The sequence below is a fragment of the Pan paniscus genome, chromosome 1 (assembly GCF_029289425.2).
Source record: "Pan paniscus chromosome 1, NHGRI_mPanPan1-v2.0_pri, whole genome shotgun sequence".
In the NCBI taxonomy this organism is placed as follows: domain Eukaryota; kingdom Metazoa; phylum Chordata; class Mammalia; order Primates; family Hominidae; genus Pan; species Pan paniscus.
Window position 1 is genome coordinate 192958641 of NC_073249.2, and position 19625 is coordinate 192978265.

At 46.0% G+C, this 19625-nt stretch overlaps 2 protein-coding genes across 6 annotated transcripts in view; one reads left to right on the forward strand and one right to left on the reverse strand.

The window, feature by feature from the left end:
• Positions 1 to 19625, forward strand: part of CSMD2 (CUB and Sushi multiple domains 2) — a 643453-nt gene that overhangs the window by 289537 nt on the left and 334291 nt on the right. The window lies entirely within an intron of this gene.
• Positions 3259 to 7573, reverse strand: HMGB4 (high mobility group box 4). Its single transcript, XM_003812549.3, has 2 exons — positions 7153 to 7573; positions 3259 to 5187 (listed from the first exon to the last, which is right to left on the reverse strand). Exon 2 carries the CDS (start codon positions 3859 to 3861, stop codon positions 3328 to 3330), a length of 534 nt encoding a protein of 177 aa, XP_003812597.1. The 5' UTR covers positions 3862 to 5187; positions 7153 to 7573; the 3' UTR covers positions 3259 to 3327.

A 19625-nucleotide genomic window follows, 5' to 3' on the forward strand; every position in this document is an offset into this window, starting at 1 on the left:
CACAGCTGCTGCCCACCAAGAGCCCACATTTCAGGCTGGAAACAAGACAACCCAACTGGAACTACTACTGGGTAATACAAGTCAGGATCTAATTAGCACTGGACGGTGGGAGGTGGCCCTCCACCTTCAAGATGTTGGTAACAAGAGATTGGTAACAAAGGAAAGGAAATTAAATGGGGAAGGTAGAGGCTGGAGATAGAAACAAGATTAAAGACAGTCTCTTCTAGAATTATAAGGAAGAGGGCATTTATTGAGTAATGTATTCTCTATTGCTGTGTAACAAATTACCACAGACTTAGTGGCTTAAAACAAAATACACTCATATGGTTTAAACATTTATAGTTTTAAACTTACATTTATACAGTTTCTGTGGGGTCAGGAGTCCAGTAACAGCTTAGCTGTGTGCATTGCTTGAGGCCTTGGTCAGCCAGGGCCAAGTTCTCATCTGCTGGCTTGACTGGGGAAGGATTCACCTCCCCACTTGTGTGGCTGCTGCAATATTAAGTTCCTTGTGGTTGGTGGACTGAGAACTTCTGTTTCTCACTGGCTAATGGTCTGAGGCCACCCTCAGCTTCTAGACATTTCCCACAGTTCCTTGTCATTCCTTGCTACATGGGCTTCTCAAACTTGACCACTTACTTCATCAAGCAGCAAGGAGAATCCCTAGAGCAAAGTGGCTAGCAATATATAGTATTATTTATCATTACATAATCACAGAAGTGACATCCCATCTCCTTTGCCACATTCTATGGGTTAGAAGAAAGTCACCTGTCCAGCCCAGACTTAATAGGAGGGGATTATATAAGGGTGTGAACACCAGGAAAGGAGGAAAGGATTATGGAACAGCCACCCTAGAGTATATCCGATATATTACCTATTAGATTTAGGACTGTGCCAAATACTTTTACGTGTATTACCTCAGTTAATTGCTAAAACAACCTGTAAGGCAGGCATTATCCTCCTTGCACAGATAAGAACATGAGGCTCAGAGGAATGAGAACTTGCCCTAAGTTCTGCCAACATTAAGGTGGGGACCACCATATCATGGCATCAAGTGAACTTGTATGAGTGTACAGGCTGGAGGGCCAGCACCCTTATAGTAAGGAGCAAGGGCCCCAGGGAGGCAGGGAGGGGGCAGGAAGAGCAGGAGGGGGATAGCTCTCCGTGAGGGGTGAGACCAGGAGGAAAGGATTGGTATGGATTACATTTCAAGAATGAAGGAAACTGAGAGCACTTATATCTGAGGATCTCTATTTTCTCAATGAAGCAGAAAATGCGGGCGTCTCCTGAGAGGGTGGAGGTTGGGCTGGAAGAGAAGCAGAGCCAAGTTGGAATAGCAGCTGTGGGGAATGGGGAACGGGAATTTTGCCAGCATGCCTACAAAGTTGTCAAGTGGAATAAGGCTGCTTCCTTCATGAAGACTGCAGCACAGGCTTGCTGAGTGGTCCCCAGTCCCTCCCCCATTACTTTCTGCATTCACTTTCATCATCTTGCTTTGCAGTGCTGCAATTTATGCCCAAGTCCATCTCTCCTGTCAGAAGGAAATTTTTTATAGGGCGGGAACTTAGCAGTAGTGCGTAATGTGCCTCCCTGTACCCAGCAAATGGCCTGGCACATGAAAATCCTCCACAAATGACCTGTTTGATTCCAGACCCTGAATTTCTAAATCACTGTATTACCTCTCATCCCCTAAAGGCTCATGCAGTTCTAAAAGACTGTTCAAAAATATGTATTTTTACTGTTCAGCGCAGTAGAGTAGAAAGTGTAGGTCCCTCTGTCGTGGAATAGGGGTCCTTAGAGGTGGAGTTAGGGAGATCTGTTGCATGTATAAACTGGTGACAAAAAAGCAGCTTTGCATTTTGGCCCAGTATTTTTGATGTCAAGAAGTCAGAAGAACCATTTCAAAATATTCCATTTCAATCTTTATTGATTGGTATGGAATGTTGCCTACAGTATATTCTTGCCTGAAAAATCTAGTTACCAGACAGACACTTACAGCACAATCCCATTTGTGTCAAATTATAGTCAAGTAGAAAAAAACCTAAGTCAAATCATCTCAGGGAAAAAATGAAATGTGTTGTTCATCTTCAATGAAAAGTTTAGGAGACTGTTCTGATGCCACAGGGATTCTAGCATCTCGGCCTCCTTCTTGGGCCCTATGAGATGGCAAATGGCTGTCCACATTCCCTGGACTGCAGTGTCCCCCAGGACTCCTTACACAGGTCCAGAGGTCCACCCTGATAGGACCAACTTGGGTCACATGCCCACCACTGAGCCAATGACTGTGGCCAAGGCGATCCTGCCCTCTTATCCAGCCTTGGTCACAAAAGGGAGTCAGAGTGCTATGAACAAGAGGAAGAGGAGTGGAGGCCACATATTATACATCTATCCACTGAAAAACGATTGATCTGGTCCCCCAGCCCCCTGCTTTTTTTTTTTTTTTTTTTTTGGTAAAATCTGCCCCTCGCCTCCTCCTGATTAGGGAACACCCCGGGGAGTTCACCCTGGCCCCACTGAGCGTATCTAAGTGTTGCTGGAAATCCTGGGTTCCCTCAGGCCTATCTCAACTCAGATGCCATATGTTTCTCCTGGGGCCTCAAGTGTGAGCTTGAACTCTAGGCCTTCTAGCCCTGGCAGTCTTCCCAGTCCTGCCACTGCTTAGCAGAGTCAGGCCTCATGTTCCTGAACCTGACACTGAGTAGGGTCCTCTAACCTGGATCACCACTCAGAACCACGGTGCTTCTACCTCCATGACTGCTGCTGCTTTACACCTGGAGGCTCCCACCCAGTGGCCCAAGTCACACCTTTTGTTTACTGCTGACACTTCTCTCAAAGCCAGCCCTTCCCTCCCTTTCCCTCCCCTCCGTTCCCCTCCTTTCCCTTCCCTTCCCCTCCCTCCTCTCCCTCCCTCCCCCTCCTCTCCCTCCCTCCCCCTCCTCTCCCTCCCTCCCCCTCCCTCCCTTCCCCTCTCTCCCCCTCCTCTCCCTCCCTTCCCCTCCTCTCCCTCCCCTCCCCTCCTCTCTCTCCCCATCCTCTCCCTCCCCCTCCTCCCCCTTCTCTCCCTCCATCCCACTCCTTCTCCCTCCCTTCCCCTCCCTTCCCTTCTCCTCCCTTCCCCTCTCCTCCCTTCCCCTTCTTTCCCTTCCCCTCCTCTCCGTTCCCCTCCTCAGGATCAGTCTCTCCTCTACCAAGCCACTCCCTCCTCCACAAAGCATCAGTCACAGCTACTCTAATGCCACACATGAGACCAGGAACAGGAAATACAGTTGAATGGCATTTTGTTTTTTCAAACTGGATCCATCAGCTCTGCCTGACTCTTTTCCCTCTTCACCAGTTTCTAGCTGACATTTGGTACTTCTTCCTGGCATTACATTGTTTACGGTAGAGTTCAAGTTCCTCGAAGTACTTAGCTCTCAGGAGAGCCGCTCTTTGCTCATAAGGGTGCTTCTCCAGGTCTGTCACTGTTGACCACATCTTCCCTGTGGCCTTGGCCACCTGCACCACCGACCAGTTCGGGTTCTCCCTCTTCAGCTGAGCATAGTGGTCTTGGCAGAAGAGTAGGAAGGATGATGGAGGCCGTCTGGGTGCCTGGGGATCCCGCTTTCTCCGTTTCTTCCTCTTGCCAACATAATTCATCATTTCTTCCTGGTATCGGGCTTTGTCGAGTTTGGCCAGGGCTTCATATTTGGCCTTTTCATGCTTTGAGATGGATCTCCATTTTTCCGAACACTTTCTAGAGAACTCTTTAAAGCCAACGTAGGTATTTGGCTGCTGCTCCTTGAATTTGTTTCTGTAATTCAGCAAAAAGTGAACGTAAGAAGAGACATTTGCCTTAGGCTTTAGCTGGATTTCTTTTCCCATGTTCGTAAGTTCACCTTTTTTCTGGATTCAGTAACGTGGACAGGAGAGACTGTTGTTCCCACACTCCAGGAGCAATCTAGAAAGTGCTCTACTTGCAGTGAATTTTTCTGTCTGCAAGACCTGTAGTCAGGGCTCAGCCTTTTCAGTGCTGATGGCATTGTTGAGTCAGAGGAGGGAAACTGTGACATCATCCACAAGCCAGCCAATCCCAGCCAACACCTGTGGGCATTTGTGTACAGGTGCTCATATTGGTTGGTTACTTGAGGGTCAATGTTTGCCTCTCATGAAAGATGATGGTTCATTCATAGTAGGCTATGAGGCAGCTATGTCCCCCGGAAATAATTCTCCTTGGCTTCCTGGAGGCAGTGGGTTTTGCTGCACTTTAGGGGCTTAAAATCCCTAGGCTGTAGTGACAGGCCATGGGGTCTGCCTTCCTCACTATACGATTTTCAGGATGCCTCATCATCCCTTCCAAAGACAGGCTGAGCATAATGAACATGGGGAGGTGGATAGCTCCAGGGCTGTCATGATAAAATGTGAAGTGTTTCTGTTTGCCTTGAACAGTGGCAGCTCATGCCATACAAAGGGTTTAGTAGTAACTCTAAAAGTAATCAGGTATGACAGCTGTGACTTGGTTCCTGTCAGGACAAAGTTGTCTAATTTAAAACCTGAGCACTTGGGCTATGAGTTTGAACTCTTCATTTCTCTGAAGAAATGTGAGGCGAAAGAGGGGGGAGAACCTTGAGATTTTATTAATTAACACTTGAGTTCATGAAAATGAAATGGAATTTGTAGCACATCCAGAAGCCTCCCCACTCTCATGTGAGGGGTCCCCATTTCTTAGGTTTAGAACACAAAGCTGTAACAGCTACACTCAAACTGGCCGGCTTCTGGCTTTTGGTCACAGTAATTGCGGATATTCCACTAGTCTTTCAATTGGAGGGAAGAGAAAAGATGAAAAAGTGTCATTCTGGGGGCCTTTGGACACTGCTAGGTACTTGCCTGTGTGGCACTGGGTTTAATATCACTTAATGGTTGACGATAGCCCCAAATTTATAGGACTAGAAAACTGAGTTTCATTAACATAAAAAGTAACATGTTCAAGGTTGAACAGCCACTCACAGGTAAGCGTGTGGATTTTGACTGCTGATTGCTTGACCTAAGCCTGTGCTTCATCCTGCCTGCACAGAGCTGTTGCCAGGGCACTGAGGGTCCAGATATTGGTCTCAGCAGCTGAGCCGGACAAGGAAACTTGCCTAAGACTAGACCATATTTTGAATTTTTCCAGGTTCATTCCCAGGATTCCAAGACTTCAATGTTCATCTTCTGTAAAAGAAAGATGGAAACTAATAAGAGTCTCCAATCCTGAATTCTTGCCCAGCTCTGCTGCAAGGTGGCTGGCCTACCTAAGCCATCACCTTTCTCCCTGTGAGCCAATGATCTCTCATAAATTGAGCATTCTGGACTGGCCAGGGAAGCCCCTCCAGGGGACAAGCTGTAGTTGTGTGGCAGGATTTGGGGGCCTATAAGATATCAGGTGCCATCAAGGAAGTCTGGGCTAGTAGGGGGTCTGGCAAAGGAACAGATTACTCTGGGGACACTTCTCAGCCTAGGTAGCCTTTTTCCCCCTGGCTCTTTCTCCCAAGGGGCCAGAGGTTGACTCACACATTTTTTGGACATGAGCAGGGCTGCATAGATGAATGGGACACAGCTCCTTTCTGAGACCAAAAGATGGGACATGTGGAAGAACTTTAATGAAAGTCCACGTATTCATCAGACTCTGCTCAGGCTCAGACACACACACACACACACACACACACACACACACACACAGAGTAGCTTATCTGTGCCTCTTAACCTTCCATCCCTCTCATGATAAGATCCAGGAAGATTAACCCACAATAGCTATCGGGAAGCTAGCAGATTTAAGAAGAAAAGGCAGTAAAAGGGAAAAGCTATGTCAACCTTTTGGTGTTGTCAAAGTTCCAACTTGGAGGATGAAGCAGGGGAAGTCCTTGTTTAGGGGAGCTTAGGAAAGGTAAATAAATCTGGCTTCCTAAATCAATGCTGTGTGCTGGGTGTCTAAGAGTTGCCCTTCCAGATCCCCTTTCCAGCCTTCTCCAACCTTCTCTTTTCAACCTTCTCTGGCCTGGAAAGCTGGTCTGTATGAGCCACATCAATGGATCCCATACCCTCTGGTTTCCATCTCACTTTGGTCAATGGGGCCCTCCACAGGAGATCAGAGATGGAGGAAAGTTAAGTCAAGGCATTTATTCTCCTGGATCCCCACCCCAGGGTCACTTGGAGCTGGTTCTGTGTCCCTGGACTGAAGGTCACTGGTCCTCATAAGGTGTCCTCTCTAAATGACTCTCTCCTTCCAGTACAGGCATTGCCCCCTTTCTTTATCTCCTCCTGGCTAGGGTGGTAAAACTCTACTTTTATGAGCCTCTGAGGTCTCTGCTACTTTCCCACGCTCTGCCCTCACCAATCATTGTAATTTGAGTGGCCATCTGTTTCCTGCTGGGACCCTGACCAAAGTACCATGGTTTTAGCCTTTCACCATGTAGGCATCAGTTTAATAAAGAAGAGTAATGAGCTTCTGGAGATCCAAGTGCCTGTCAGTCACACAGCCTAGAGCAAGCATGCCTGCAAGGACAGTAGCATGACCAGACCACATGCCCAGGAAGAGGTGTCCAATATTCCCTAGATTATGAGATGACCTCCAGGCAGGAGCATTGGTCTAGAGGGCCAGATAGTAAATATGATAGGCTTGGTGAACCACAGGGTTTCTGTTGCAAGTACCCAGCTCTGCCACTATACCTCGAAAGTAACCATAGAAAATACCTAAACCAATGAGTGTGGCTATGTTCCAATAAAACCTTATTTTTAAAAAATAGGCTGCAAGCTGGGGGTCATAAATCTGCCAACTCCTCGTCTACAGATGTGAGTTCAGTATTTTCAAACATCTTGATTGCAGTCTGCAATAAGAAATACATTTTACATCATGACTCATTTACATACATACATACTTAATATTTATATAATGCTTAATATGAGCCAGTCTCTCTTCTAAGCACTTTATGTACATCATTCCATTCAGTCCTCATAACAAGCCTATGGGAGGGCTATTTTTATCTCCATACAAGGATAAGTGAATTCAGATGAAGGTAGCAAAGCACAGAGAAGATAGAGAGATAAAAAATTTCTACTTGTGTGACATACTCTTATTTTCTACTCTGTTATAGTCACTTTACTTTATGTTGTTATTTAAAATGCCACCCACAGACTGACCTCATGACCCACTGATGGGTCACACTCCAAGAATGGATTTGAAAAACACTGTCCAGACAAGCTGAGAGGGAGCTTCCGCCTCGGAGACTGTGAGATCCTCTTTACTTGGTGGCAGTAACATGAAGTGGAAAGAACATGGCCTTTTAAGCCAGACACATATAAGTTCAAATTCTAGCTTTGCCATTTACTAGCTGAGTAACTTTGGGCAAGTCTAGCTCATTACAACCATATCTCTAAAAAGTAGTGAGGTGATAATAAAGCCATAAGGATTAAACAAATTAAAATGATAGGAATAAAAACAGATGGCACTCCCCCTCTCCAGTGTGGGCTGGACTTAGCCACCCACTACTAATGAGTAGAACATGGAAAGGGACAAATAGTAACTCTACAGTGGGGAAATCTGGCAGACACCACTTTAACCAAGTGATCAAAGTAAGCATCATCAATAACAGGTCATGTTGAGATCACAGAACCCCTTTCTGTGTTGCCATAATAACAGCATCTCACCCCCATGATATTCTTCCCCAAAATCCATAGCCAAGGTCTACGAAAAAACATTAGACAAACTGAAATAAAGAATATTCTACCAAATACCTGATCAGTACCCTTCAATAATGTCAAGATTTTAAAAAACCAGGGCAAGGCTAAGAAACCGATGCAGATTGGAAGAAACCAAGAAGACAGGACAAATGCAATGAGAGATGCTAGACTGAATCCTGTGACAGACAAAAAGTGGGCCACTGGTGGAAATCTGGGGAAATCTGAATAAAATGTTTCATTTAGTTAATAGTACTGTACCATTGCTGACTTCTTAGTTTTTATGCATGACCCAGGGTTATGTAAGATGCCAACATTAGGGAATCGGGGTGAAGGGTATACAGGACATTTCTGTACGATCTTTGCACTCTTATTTCAAAATAACATTTTTTTAAAGAAAAATCTTTCCAGTTGATAGCAATGTGCAGCCAGGGTAAAGACACCCTGCTCTTGATCCATCATCTCCAGGAATCACAGGGCCAGATTTTACCCTCAATTACAGCAGCATATGCTCTTAGCATATCTCTGTCAAAGTATCTCTCAAATTTTGCAGCATGGTGGAATCACCTAAGCTTTCCAAAACCCTCAGTGCTCAGGCCACAGCAACAACAGCAAACATACCTGGCATAAGCATGTATATGTCAAATGCTTTGAAACTTCCTTCATCCCCCTCCTGCCCCTTCCTCTGTGGAGTGGGACTCACTGGTTGCATTTACCCTCTGAACAAGGCATCTGCAAGCGGCAGAAGAATGCCTCTCCAAAGATGCCGGCGTCCTAAGCCCTGAAACCTGTGAATTTGTTCCTTACTTGGCAAAAGGGACTTTGTAGATAAGATTACTCTAAGGATTTAGAGCTAGGGAGATGATCCTGGATTATCAGGTGGGCCTGATAGAATCACATGGCCTTTGTAAGAGGAAGGCAGGAGTGTCACAGTCAGAGGAGATGTGATGAGAGAAGCAGAGGATCAGAGGTGGAGAGAGATTTGAAGATGCTACACTGCTGGTATTGAAGACAAGGGAAAGAGGCCACAAGCCAAGAAATGCAGGTGGCTACTAGCAGCTGGAAAAGGCAAGCAAAAGGATTGTCCCCTAGTGCCACCAGAGGGGCTCAGCCCTCCCCACACCTTGATCTTGGCCTGCTGAAACCCATTTTGGACTTCTAACCTCCAGAATTATAACACAATAAATTTGTGTTCTTTAAGCCCCTAAATGTACAGTTATTTGTTAAGGCAGCAATAGGAAACTAGCACAGTATCTTTCTCCTCTGGCTGCTGGTCTGTAACTTTTCTTCTGCCATTCTTAACCCCTGCTTGTGTTAATGAAGAAGACACATTTGAGGGTGAAGGTTTTATACCACGGCATATTCAATTTGTTGAGGGAAAAGAACATGATATATTCAATCCTGCACACTCTTCTTCACTCACTCGCTGACTCATTAAGTCACTAATTCACTCATTCACTTACCAGTTAATTCACTCTTACGTTCTTTCAGTTCATTCACTCACTCATGTACTCACACACCCATCTCAATAAATAGCTGTTGAGTTGCTGGAGCAGTGTGGCTGCTGCTTTGATGGCCAGTGATGAACAGTGTTTGAGGGATGGATGTGTCCCAGAAAGGAGGGTGGTAGTCCAGGGAATCATCTGAATTCACTTGGATCGCTACATAGTAAGAAACCAGATAGGGAGGCCAGGCCATAAGCAGTCAGTCCAAGGCTCTCTGGCACTGACCTAGTGCCAGGAACTGTTAATCAATCAGATGTGAGCACAATATTTTAATAAAAATGATGATCATACTTTGGGTACATCATCTCTGGAAGCCTGGAAGCGTGAAAAGAGAGATTAATTTATCCAAGGCCACACAGCAATAAGTGGCAGAGCCAGGCTTCGAACTCAAGCCTGTTTGACCCCTTGGCTCATATGTTTAGCCTCTACTGGTAGTCTAGGAACTCCCTTGGCTGGGGCTAGGGTAGGGAAGCAACTGGGAAGGAACAAGGCCAAGTATTTCAGGAGGAGGGAAGAAGGAAGGAAAAAAAGTTATCTAAATCTCAACGTTTAAAAGATTCAGGTGAGTCTTTTCTAATCTGGGTTGATCCTCATTCTGGATAGATCTAGTCAACTTATCTCTAGGTCATGGGATGTTCTAAGTCCGGGAGGTCAACTGACTTGGATGACCCATAGAACTTCACCAGCATCTGAAGATAAGCACGGAGCCTGCATCTACTCCCAAGGGCAGAGGCTTGCCAAAGCCAGGCGAGGTGTCAGCACCCAGCCCAATGGACTAGTGGGCAGGTGGGCAGGCAGTGGTCAGATGATTAGACACAGAATGGGATCAGCCTGCTTGGGGGATGCCTGGCTACCTATGAAAGGATACGGGACAGATCCAGAACAAGACCAACTCTGGGTTGATAACTCACACAGTGATCTATGGATACTCCTCACAGGTCTTTAAAAACCTACTCCTTTATAGCATAGGAGAGTGGCCCTGATTATTCAGTCCACCTACTTCTCTTTCATCCACAGTAGATATCTTTTGTTTTGTCTGCCTAGCACTCCTCCCTTCTTTTGAGCACATTCCTTCTTTTGGAGAATTGTCCCCAAACTAGTCATGGGGTTCTAGTGGAGGCTACCTCCTTGGCCCCAGGAATGGGTACATTCCCCAGCTAAACTAATCAGGGGCCTCTGATGGGCTTTTTCTAATTAGAGTCATGGGGAGAGATTGTCATCTTCTCTCTAGTGGTGAAGGTGAGAGAGTGAATCACAGAGCTACTAAGGGTGGTCATGGCTCCAGCCTCAAGCAGCCGCCATTTGCAATAGAGAGAATGATGCCAGCAGGCAGAGCACAACAGAGATGGGGCACCGAGAGAGGGCCTTTGTAGCATCTGAGTTCTTGGTTCTGGCCATCCCTGGGGCCAGCTACAACTCTACTCTTCCTGTGGTTTAGCTACAATCCATAGCAGCCAATCATTTCTTCTGTAGGTGGATGTGATCTGGATTTCTCCCATCTGAAAGCCAAAGTATAAGGCATTAATCCAGGTGGACGGCAGCAAGCAATACAAGAAGAGAGGAATTCTCCTCTCCCCCATTTTTGATGCTTTTTGGGCACATGCTATGTGCCAGGCACCTTTTATATGCATCACCTCACTTAAACCTTTTAACAACTCAATGAAGTGGGTGCTGTTATTATCCTTACTATATAGATGGGGAAACTGAGGCCTAAAGCAGGTCAGTTACTTGCCCAAAGTGAGACAGTAAGTTTAGAGCTGATGATACTTGAACCCAGGCAGTCTCCTTCTAGGGCCCGCGTGCTAAGTCTCTACCCCAAATTAGTTTCTACTCAGTAAATATTATTCCCTTTGCCTACGAGTCTACCTTGCTGTACAGAGATATGGCAGGGCCAAGAATTGTAGATGTCGTGTCTTGAGGCCTTAGAGGAAACTTTGTGAGCGTCACTCACAATTGCACTATGAGATATAAACTGGGGAAAGAAGGGCTCAGAGAAGTGAAGCCACTTCTCCAAGGTCACATGGCCAGCAGACAATGAAGGCAGGATTAGAACTCAGCTCCATGGGACTCTAGGACCACTTGCTCACTAGCCTTAGTGTGTGTGAGATGTTTAGCCCACCCATCCTCCAGCTGTTGGGCAGCTCACTCATTCTTCTGGACATCAGAGCTGCTGATCTCTGGCAGGGCCCACTAGCTGCCTCCTAACAGGGGAAGGGACATCCATGATGCTCAAACTCAGAGTGGCAGTTAAGTGGCAGGCACACACTGATGTGGGCAGCTCCTCAAGAAGCCATTTACAACAGTCCCTCTGCGTGAGAAATAGTACTAATTACAAGCAGCGGAGGCTTCTGCAAGGCAAGCGGTGCCACCCTCTATGGCAGGAAGCAGGTTCCTTCTCCAAGTCATGTCTGCCAGTGACAGGTGGAAAGTGGGCAAGGCTGGGAAAGCAGGAGCCAGTGGAGGCCAGGCTGGGGTTCCCCAGAGAAAGAGGGAAGGTGATGGCCAGGTGTACTGGCTGGTCTGGGTACCACAGAGTGCCCTGTCCTTCTACCCCTGCACTGCTCTATCACCAGAGTAGATGCAGGTGCCTCATTTCCCTGGAGAAAACTAAGCCAGGCTGCTCTGCGGTCTACTCTGAAGGGTAGGGTTCAAGGCATTGGTAAGATTCCACCCCCTCTTCTCAAACCCCAGCAAGGCAGGGGGAAAATAGCTCACATTTGTGAGGCACCTACTGTATGCCAGGCACAGACTTGGACACATTATACACATGAGCACTGCTGCTCAGAGGAATCCCATTGCACAGATGAGGAAACTGAGGCTCAGAGAAGTTACGTTGCATGCCCATGTTCACACAACTAGGAAACAGTAGAACGCAGATTCAAATATAGCACTGTCTGGTTCCGAAGGCCTGGCCCTTAACCCTTAACCTTTTTAAACCTATTGCCTCTGTGAGGAACAAGACAGGTGATGAGCCAGATAGGTGTCATCTTCACTTAGGCAGAGACTCCAGTCAGGAAGAAGAGGGTTGAGTAGAGTTGAGTGTGAATATGCTGTAGTCACCACGCTCTTGAGGCCTGCACCCTGTTTCTGGGCCAAGCCTGGTGGGGATAGGCTTTAACATCCTAGAGCATGGAGGCTGCCAGTCCTCAGGACTGCCTTCCCGGATCTCAGATCTGACATATAATAGAGACTTGGGCTGGGGACAGGGGACAGCCAGCTAAAGCCTCAGCAGCTGGTCAGAGTGGAGACTGCTCTTAGATTCTGTCCAGTCAGACTGACTCCTGGAGGATAAATGTACAAGGTTCAGGACATCATATAAAAGTAATAAGGGCAAGTTGGGGAGGCAGCAACAGAAGTGGAAGAAATGATGCTAGGACACCATTTCCCAAATCTCCCCTGGGAAAGCCAAGCCTCTGGGGTCTTCTCCTCATTAAAGTGAGTACTCAGCCCTTCTCTCCATCCAAACCTCAAATGGGGGCCATAGGGACCTACCTTCCTGATAGAAGTTGCATCAGCTCATTGGCCCAGCTTGGGACACATGACCACCAGGATCCAATCAGCTGTAGCCTATGGGTCATATGATGTACATGGCTACCCCTGTCAGGAGCTGTGGGTTGAGGGAAGGAGACTGATCTTCAAACGCTTCTAGTCTTCATAAGAGAGTAGAACTGCCTGATTTAGACCTGGAGACAGTAAAGGATGGAGTGGGCAACTCAGAAAAGCTGCTGGGGATCCACCCACAAGCCTCTTCACCCAGAGCTTGGCATCAGCACCAGTTCTGATCTTCAGACCCAACCCTGTTCTGTCACTTCAGCATGATGGGAAGATCCTCTCTATAGAGGCAGGAAACACCTTACCCATCAGCTCTGCCAGCTGAGCAGCTGAGCTAGCAATGGAAGGAAACTGACACACCAAGCCACCCCTAGACCTTCGCAATATGCCACCACCCAATACACAAGACCCAGCTTGTTGGTGAGGAAGCCCTCATCCCGGCAACAGCCAGGGTCCCTGTTCCTCAGCACTCCAAGCCTCAGACATATGTCCTCCAGAGAGCCGTGCATCTGGAGGAAAAACATTTACCTGATGTGGTTTCTGTGGGTTCCCTGGAGCTAACAATTAGCTGAGCAAGAAAGAGTTCTGATAATTTGTTGAGTTTATTGAGTTTCTTCTGGGGAAAGGGGAACATTTGCCCACATTGATTAGCAGACCCCACTGTTGCTGCTTTGGGGATAGGTCAGCATGAGAAGAATCCCCAGGAAGGTACCAGCAGCTGCTAAGTGAAGCAGGTAGTGGGGCACAGCCAGAGCTGAGGAACTAGGACTGGGGAAGCATGTCTTGACAGGAGTGGGCAGTGCCATGGGAAACCCGGGTGAAGCCCGCGTGGCACTGGAGGCCCTCCCTCCTATTCCCTGGCTCACCTGCTCACTGCCTCTTTCTCTGCTTTTCCCCACATGTAACCTCTGCTTTCACCAGCAGGCTCTCATTCATTCATTCATTCGGCCAATCATCCCTTCTTCCACTGAGTGATATTTACTGAGCCCTTTCTTTATGTCAAGCACTCTCCAAGGTACCAAAGAAAGGACTGTGAACAAGAAAGAAACAGGTCCTGTCTTCAGGGAGCTCATAGTTCAGCAATGCATGGTGAGAGAAGCACTATGGTGGAGAAAGTGCAGGGTGCCCAGAGGGGACAAAGGAGAAGTAAACCAGACCTAGCAACAAAGGACAGGTTTCCTGAGCCAGGGGCTGATACACCTGCACGATGAGTAGGAAGTAGCTAAGAAAAGAATGGGGATGGATCAAGATTGGGAGAGAGAATTTGGCAAGAAGGTAAATTCTTAATTGTTGGGAACATTCAAAATAGATCATAATTGACCGTTTTTCAAGAATGCTGTGGTTGAGATTCAAATATAGCTGGGCATTAGACCTAGAAGATCTTTGAAGTCCTTCTTAAATCTCAGATTTTAAGATTAGCTGGTTCCCACTCTCCTGATAGCAGAGGGGATGTAATTCGATATCCCACCACTGAAAGTAAGCTACTGCTGTTTGTTCATTTATTCATTCATTCACAAAGCATGTCCAATAAAAGTGTTCTTAACCCACCCCGCCTCCCCCAAAGAAGCCAACTGGACTACCCAGCACTCCCATGGCCTCAGTAGATCTTCCTGACTGGTGCCCATGGCACCCCCAGCACCTGCTGCCAACAGGCCGTCTCCCACCCCCACCCTCAATGCCTGTGCACTTCTGCTCCTATCAGCTGAGTCTTGCACTTTCCGAGATTCAGTTGGGTTTGTTGCCAAGTCTCTCAGTGCCAGTCATACTTGTTATTGTAATTATGTGATTTAAATTAAACATCACATAAACTGATGAAATATGAGTGTGAAAGGAAATATAGTTGCATCTATGGAAACTAAATTGAATGCTTTGGAATGATTCCATGAAGGAGAGTCTCTTAAAAGAATTGCTTACTAAATATTAGGTGTGAGTGAATGAGACAACTGTACCCCACTGGGTAAATTACATGAGGGGAGGGGGATGGGACAAAGCATCCTTAGCCCCTTGATGAGAATGGATGTCAATTTCTGGCACATAGTAGGTGCTCAAGAAATATTTGTTGGCTGGACGATCTGTAGCAATATTTGAAATGGTGAATGATGCATTGTGGTTGTAGTTTATATAAGATAGACAATGTGGAGAACAAACCCATGATCAAAGGGAAGGCCTTGGTCCTGCATTAAACTGATTGGCAAATAAATGTATGCTTAAGTGTTTTACATTATAATGAAATGTTGAAGCTACATCTGTGTCCTTTTTTATGATTCCCTACTTAGAAATTAAATTATTATTTACCAACCAACTACATCATCTGTGAGGCTTCTATGGTAGGAATTAGCAAACTTTTTTTTCTGTAAGAAGCCAGAAAATAAATATTTTGGGCTTTGCAAGTCATCATCTTGCACAACTCCTTAACTCTGTCATTGCAATGTGGAAGCAGCCACAGACAATTTGTAAATGAATGAATGGGCATGGTTGCAATCTGGTAAAACTATATTTACAAAGACAGGCAGCAAGCTATAGTTTGCCAACCCCTGTTCTATGAAATGTATTTGTTCTGTGTGCCAGGCACTGTGCTGTGCACCAGAGATACTGAGACACAAAAAGAAGATTTTATTCCAGCTCCCATGGAGCTTGCCGGCTAGTTGAAGAGATGGTCAACTCAAAAGATGAGTACAATTTGGTATGCCCAGGATCATGGCAGGGCCATGTCCACTGGGGGCAGGGAGAGGGAGAGATAGAGGAAAGGAAATATTTAGTTAGGTTTATAGGATCAGTGATATTTTCCCAAGTAGCCAGGTGGGGCAACAGGAAAAGGGCATTACAGGTAGAGGGAATAGCATGTGCAAAGGTCTGGCACACGGAAGTACTAGTCGCATTCCAGGATGTACAAGCCATTCTGTGTAGCTGGATCTCGAAGTGTGTGTCACTGAAGAGGAAAGACATTAAAAAGCTTGGACTTTATTCTGGAGCCAGTGGGTTCAACCATTGCTGCTGGCTTTCCAGCAATGCAGGGATTTGATCAAAATTCCCCACAAAGTATGGAAGATCGATCAGAGGCAGAGGGCAAATCAGAAGCCCATCTCTGTAGTCCAGGTGAGAAACGATAAGGACATGAAATGGAGAAGACTTGGCCACAATTGGCAATAGGGGTGAAGGAGAGCGGGGAGTTGAGGATGCTGCCTGGGTTGGGTGACCAGGAGGATGGTGTAGATTAGGGGGAGCAGTTGCACTAAGGAGCAGAAACGACTGGGGGAAAGCTTTGGTTTGTTCAGAGCATAGTAACCAACCCCAAACACATACTAGGTAGCCGGGAATTGAATCTTTAAAGGCTGGCTCAGATCTTTCAGAGCTGTCCACACAACCAGGGTGGGCAGGCACTGCTGGTAAAAAAAAGCCTTGGGAGGCTCAGGGGCCTCTTTTCAAAGATAAGGCCCAGCAACTCATATTCAAAAGAAACTTCCATTTGTCCCAGGCATTCACTCAGTTCCTGGAAAATATATAACATCATGGGATTGTCTTGGGTAAAGAATTTATCTTGACATAGCAAGTCCTAGGAGTTTAGCTAAAGGAAAACTGATTTTGGAAAGCATTTTGATAAGAATGGGTGTCAAGGCTGAGTCATTAAAGGTTTGCTTCAGGAATGAGAGGTGGCTTAGGTTTGGCAGAGGAGGGATCAGCCTCAAACAAGGGCCTTGGGACTATTTGCCCACCACTGACAAAGACATTTTCAAAAGGGTTTCTCTGATTGTATCCTGGTGTCCTCTCCATTCATCAGGGAGGAAAGCAGGTGACAGGTGGGAAGGGAAGAGGGCTTGGGAGTGGGGATAAGGTGGTGAGGACCTCCTATATTTCACATTCTCCTAGGCCAGCCTTGGGGATGGGGAGGGATGGTTTATGCTTAGTACTGAGATGCAGAAGTGCTTCAACTCTGAATCAGACCAGGGCCATGCACATAGCTTACTTAACAGATAATGCCCACAGGAGATGCTCTGGGAGGACAGAAGCCAGATGCTATTGATGGAGAAGGAATGGAGGCTGAACAGAAAAGAAGGCATTGCAGCTGAATCGTGTACATTACAGGCTTTTCAGGGACTCCCTATATCTAGGGAACCACAGTGGGAGTGGCCCTCACTTGCAAGCACAGTGCCTTTTACAAAATATGTGCTTGGTGATTGCATGAATGAATGTTCTCCTGAAGATGTCAGTTTTCAGGGATGCTAAGATTTAAACTAAGATCTCCTAACACTCCTCCCCCTCGACTTACAATTAGGCAGCAATTCCTTGCACAGTCACTGTTGTCATATTGGTGGGGGTATCTCTCAGCTCCCCAACATCCCGACTGCATGAGAAGCTTCTTAAGAAGAAATGCTTCCCACAAAATCTGCTCTGAGCTCTTCTTCATGAAGGGAATGGCTCAGAGCTTTCTGCAGAGGAGCTCAAAGCCACTTTTCTATAATCAACTACATGCATTACAGGGAGTGATTTTTTTTTAATTCTCCCCAAGCCAGATTCCATTAATGAAGCCCCATTTAACAGAAGTCAATTTACCAAAAAGAAAAAAAAATTGAGTGTAATTGCTTAAATACATTTTATGTTGTACTGCAATAGCAATTTTCTGGGTGAACTTGGAATTCCCCAAGCCCCCCGTAGTGAAGTTAATGTGGACAGAAAGGTTTGAAAGGGAGAATCTCTCTTTGTGTTTTTCTCCTTTAATTATGATTCTAAGAGGGAGCAAAATTAAAGAGGATCCTGGGGGAAGTCAGGAGGGGGGAGAAGAGGAACAGAATGGAATTCAGCCTAAATGATTCCACTGCCTTCCTTCATGCTTACATGTACATGTGAGTGTAATGCAGTGGCTGAATGCATAGGCTCTGGATGGGATGGCTGGATTTAAATCCCACCTCTGCCACTTAATAGCTGTGTGACCATGAACAAGTTTCTTTACCTCTCTGTGCAGCCAGGTGGTACAGTGAGAAAAGGCATAAAGAGCATCAAGGGCAAAGACAGAGAAGCACAAAAGAACAATGTGTATTCCTGAATACATGAACTCTTCTGTTTGACTGGAGAACTGTGTGTGTGTGTGTGTGTACGCACACTCAGGGTGAAAGGCAGGCAGGAGTCAAACCGGGAAGGCTTCACTGAGAAGGTGACATTTGTTCAAAGCCTTGGAGGAAGCGAGGGGCTAAGCCAGGTGGAGTTCTGGGAGAAGTGCCAGTGTAGCAGGCAGAAGGGATGTCAACTGCAAAGACCCTGAGGCAGGAGCAGGCCTGGCCAGTTTTGAACAGTGAGGAGATATCTGTGGCTGGAGCATAAAGGGTAAAGAGGAGGAGGCAGGAAAAGTAAAGGAAGAGTGGCTTTTTCAAGGCCTTGTAGGCTATAATAAGGTCTTTTACCTTGAGGATTAGAGCCATTGAAGGTTTGTTTTGTTTTGATTTGTTTTTCACTAACTCTATTATAATATAGTTTACATAAAATAAAATTACCATTTAATTTATTTACCTATTTACTTATATTTTGGAGATGCTATCCAAAATATAAGTAAATAGGTAAATAAAATGGGGTCTCACTGTCTTGCCCAGGCTGGTCTCCAACTGCTAGGCTCAAGCAATCCTCCCCGCTTGGCCTCTCAAAACCCTGGGAATACAGGCGTGAGCCACTGTGACTGGCTGTAAATTACCTATTTTAAATGTACAGTTCCTTGGAGCTTTGCCCAATGTGTACATCTCATCTAATCAACATCTCATTTGAGATGTAAGACATTTCCATCACCCCCAAATGTTCCTTGCACTCTTTCCCAGCCAGGCAGTCCCCAACCTTTATCTCTCACCCCCAGCTCTGACAACCACTAATCTGCTTTCTCTCACTAAACTCTTTTGCAGAGTTTCATATGAATGAGTCACTCAGTATATATTCTCAGTATATCCTCCTTGATGGCCCAACATAATGCTTTTAAGAGTCATCCATGTTGCAGGTATTGATAGCTGGTTCCTTTCATTGGAGAGTTTCGAGCAAGGCATGACACCATTTCAATGGCAGAGTCTGATGTGATGATTCTGCCATGTAAGCCCCCAATTCTTTGATAGATGCCAAGAAAACTCTCAACTGCCCAACATTTATGTCCAGGGAGGTAGGAGCAGAACAGAGTAAAGCTGCATGGGCAACACAGGGCCCTGAGAGTTTAAGCCTCGGAAATTAACAATTAACAGGATTTCTAGGAGTGGGTAAAGGTGTGGGAGAAATGGGAGGTGGGAGATGCCCCTTAGGGCTTCTCCTGATCTCACAGGCCGGGGAAGTCTCACTGACTTCCTGCTGCAATCTTGATCATTAATCTCATCCTGCTCTTGAGACCTCAGCACCCTCCCCTCATTCCATTTTGCAATAAAGAGCTTTTGGTCCTGAATTATTCAGGTAGATTCTCCCTACTTCTACTTCCCTTATATAAATAGCCTCCAAGCTTTGTCATTGAGATAGAATTGAATTTGGCCTGGAGAAAAAAAAAAAACCCACAATACGTTTGTGGCTCCTTAGAAAACTTAAATGACTCAGTCTGTAATAAACTATTTTAAATGGGATCTGGTGAAATACAGTAATTGGTTTTTATAATAGTTTTTACCATAGCGGTATGGGTTGTATTCCTGAAGTTTGGTGTGTGTCAGCATTTTCATTTAGTAAGAATTCAGTTTTGCAGTGCGTGAAGCTCCTTGGTTAGTTCTTTTGTTTAATGCATATTTATGAAGACCCACTATGCTGGATGTCTTCCATTTGCACCTCCAGATCCTCTCCCTTGCCTTCTCCTTGCTCCATGCCTGAGAAGACTTACCTAAGGGGCTGCATCAGTATGCTCTCTTGCTCTCTGGCTTCCAGTTGGGCTAGATC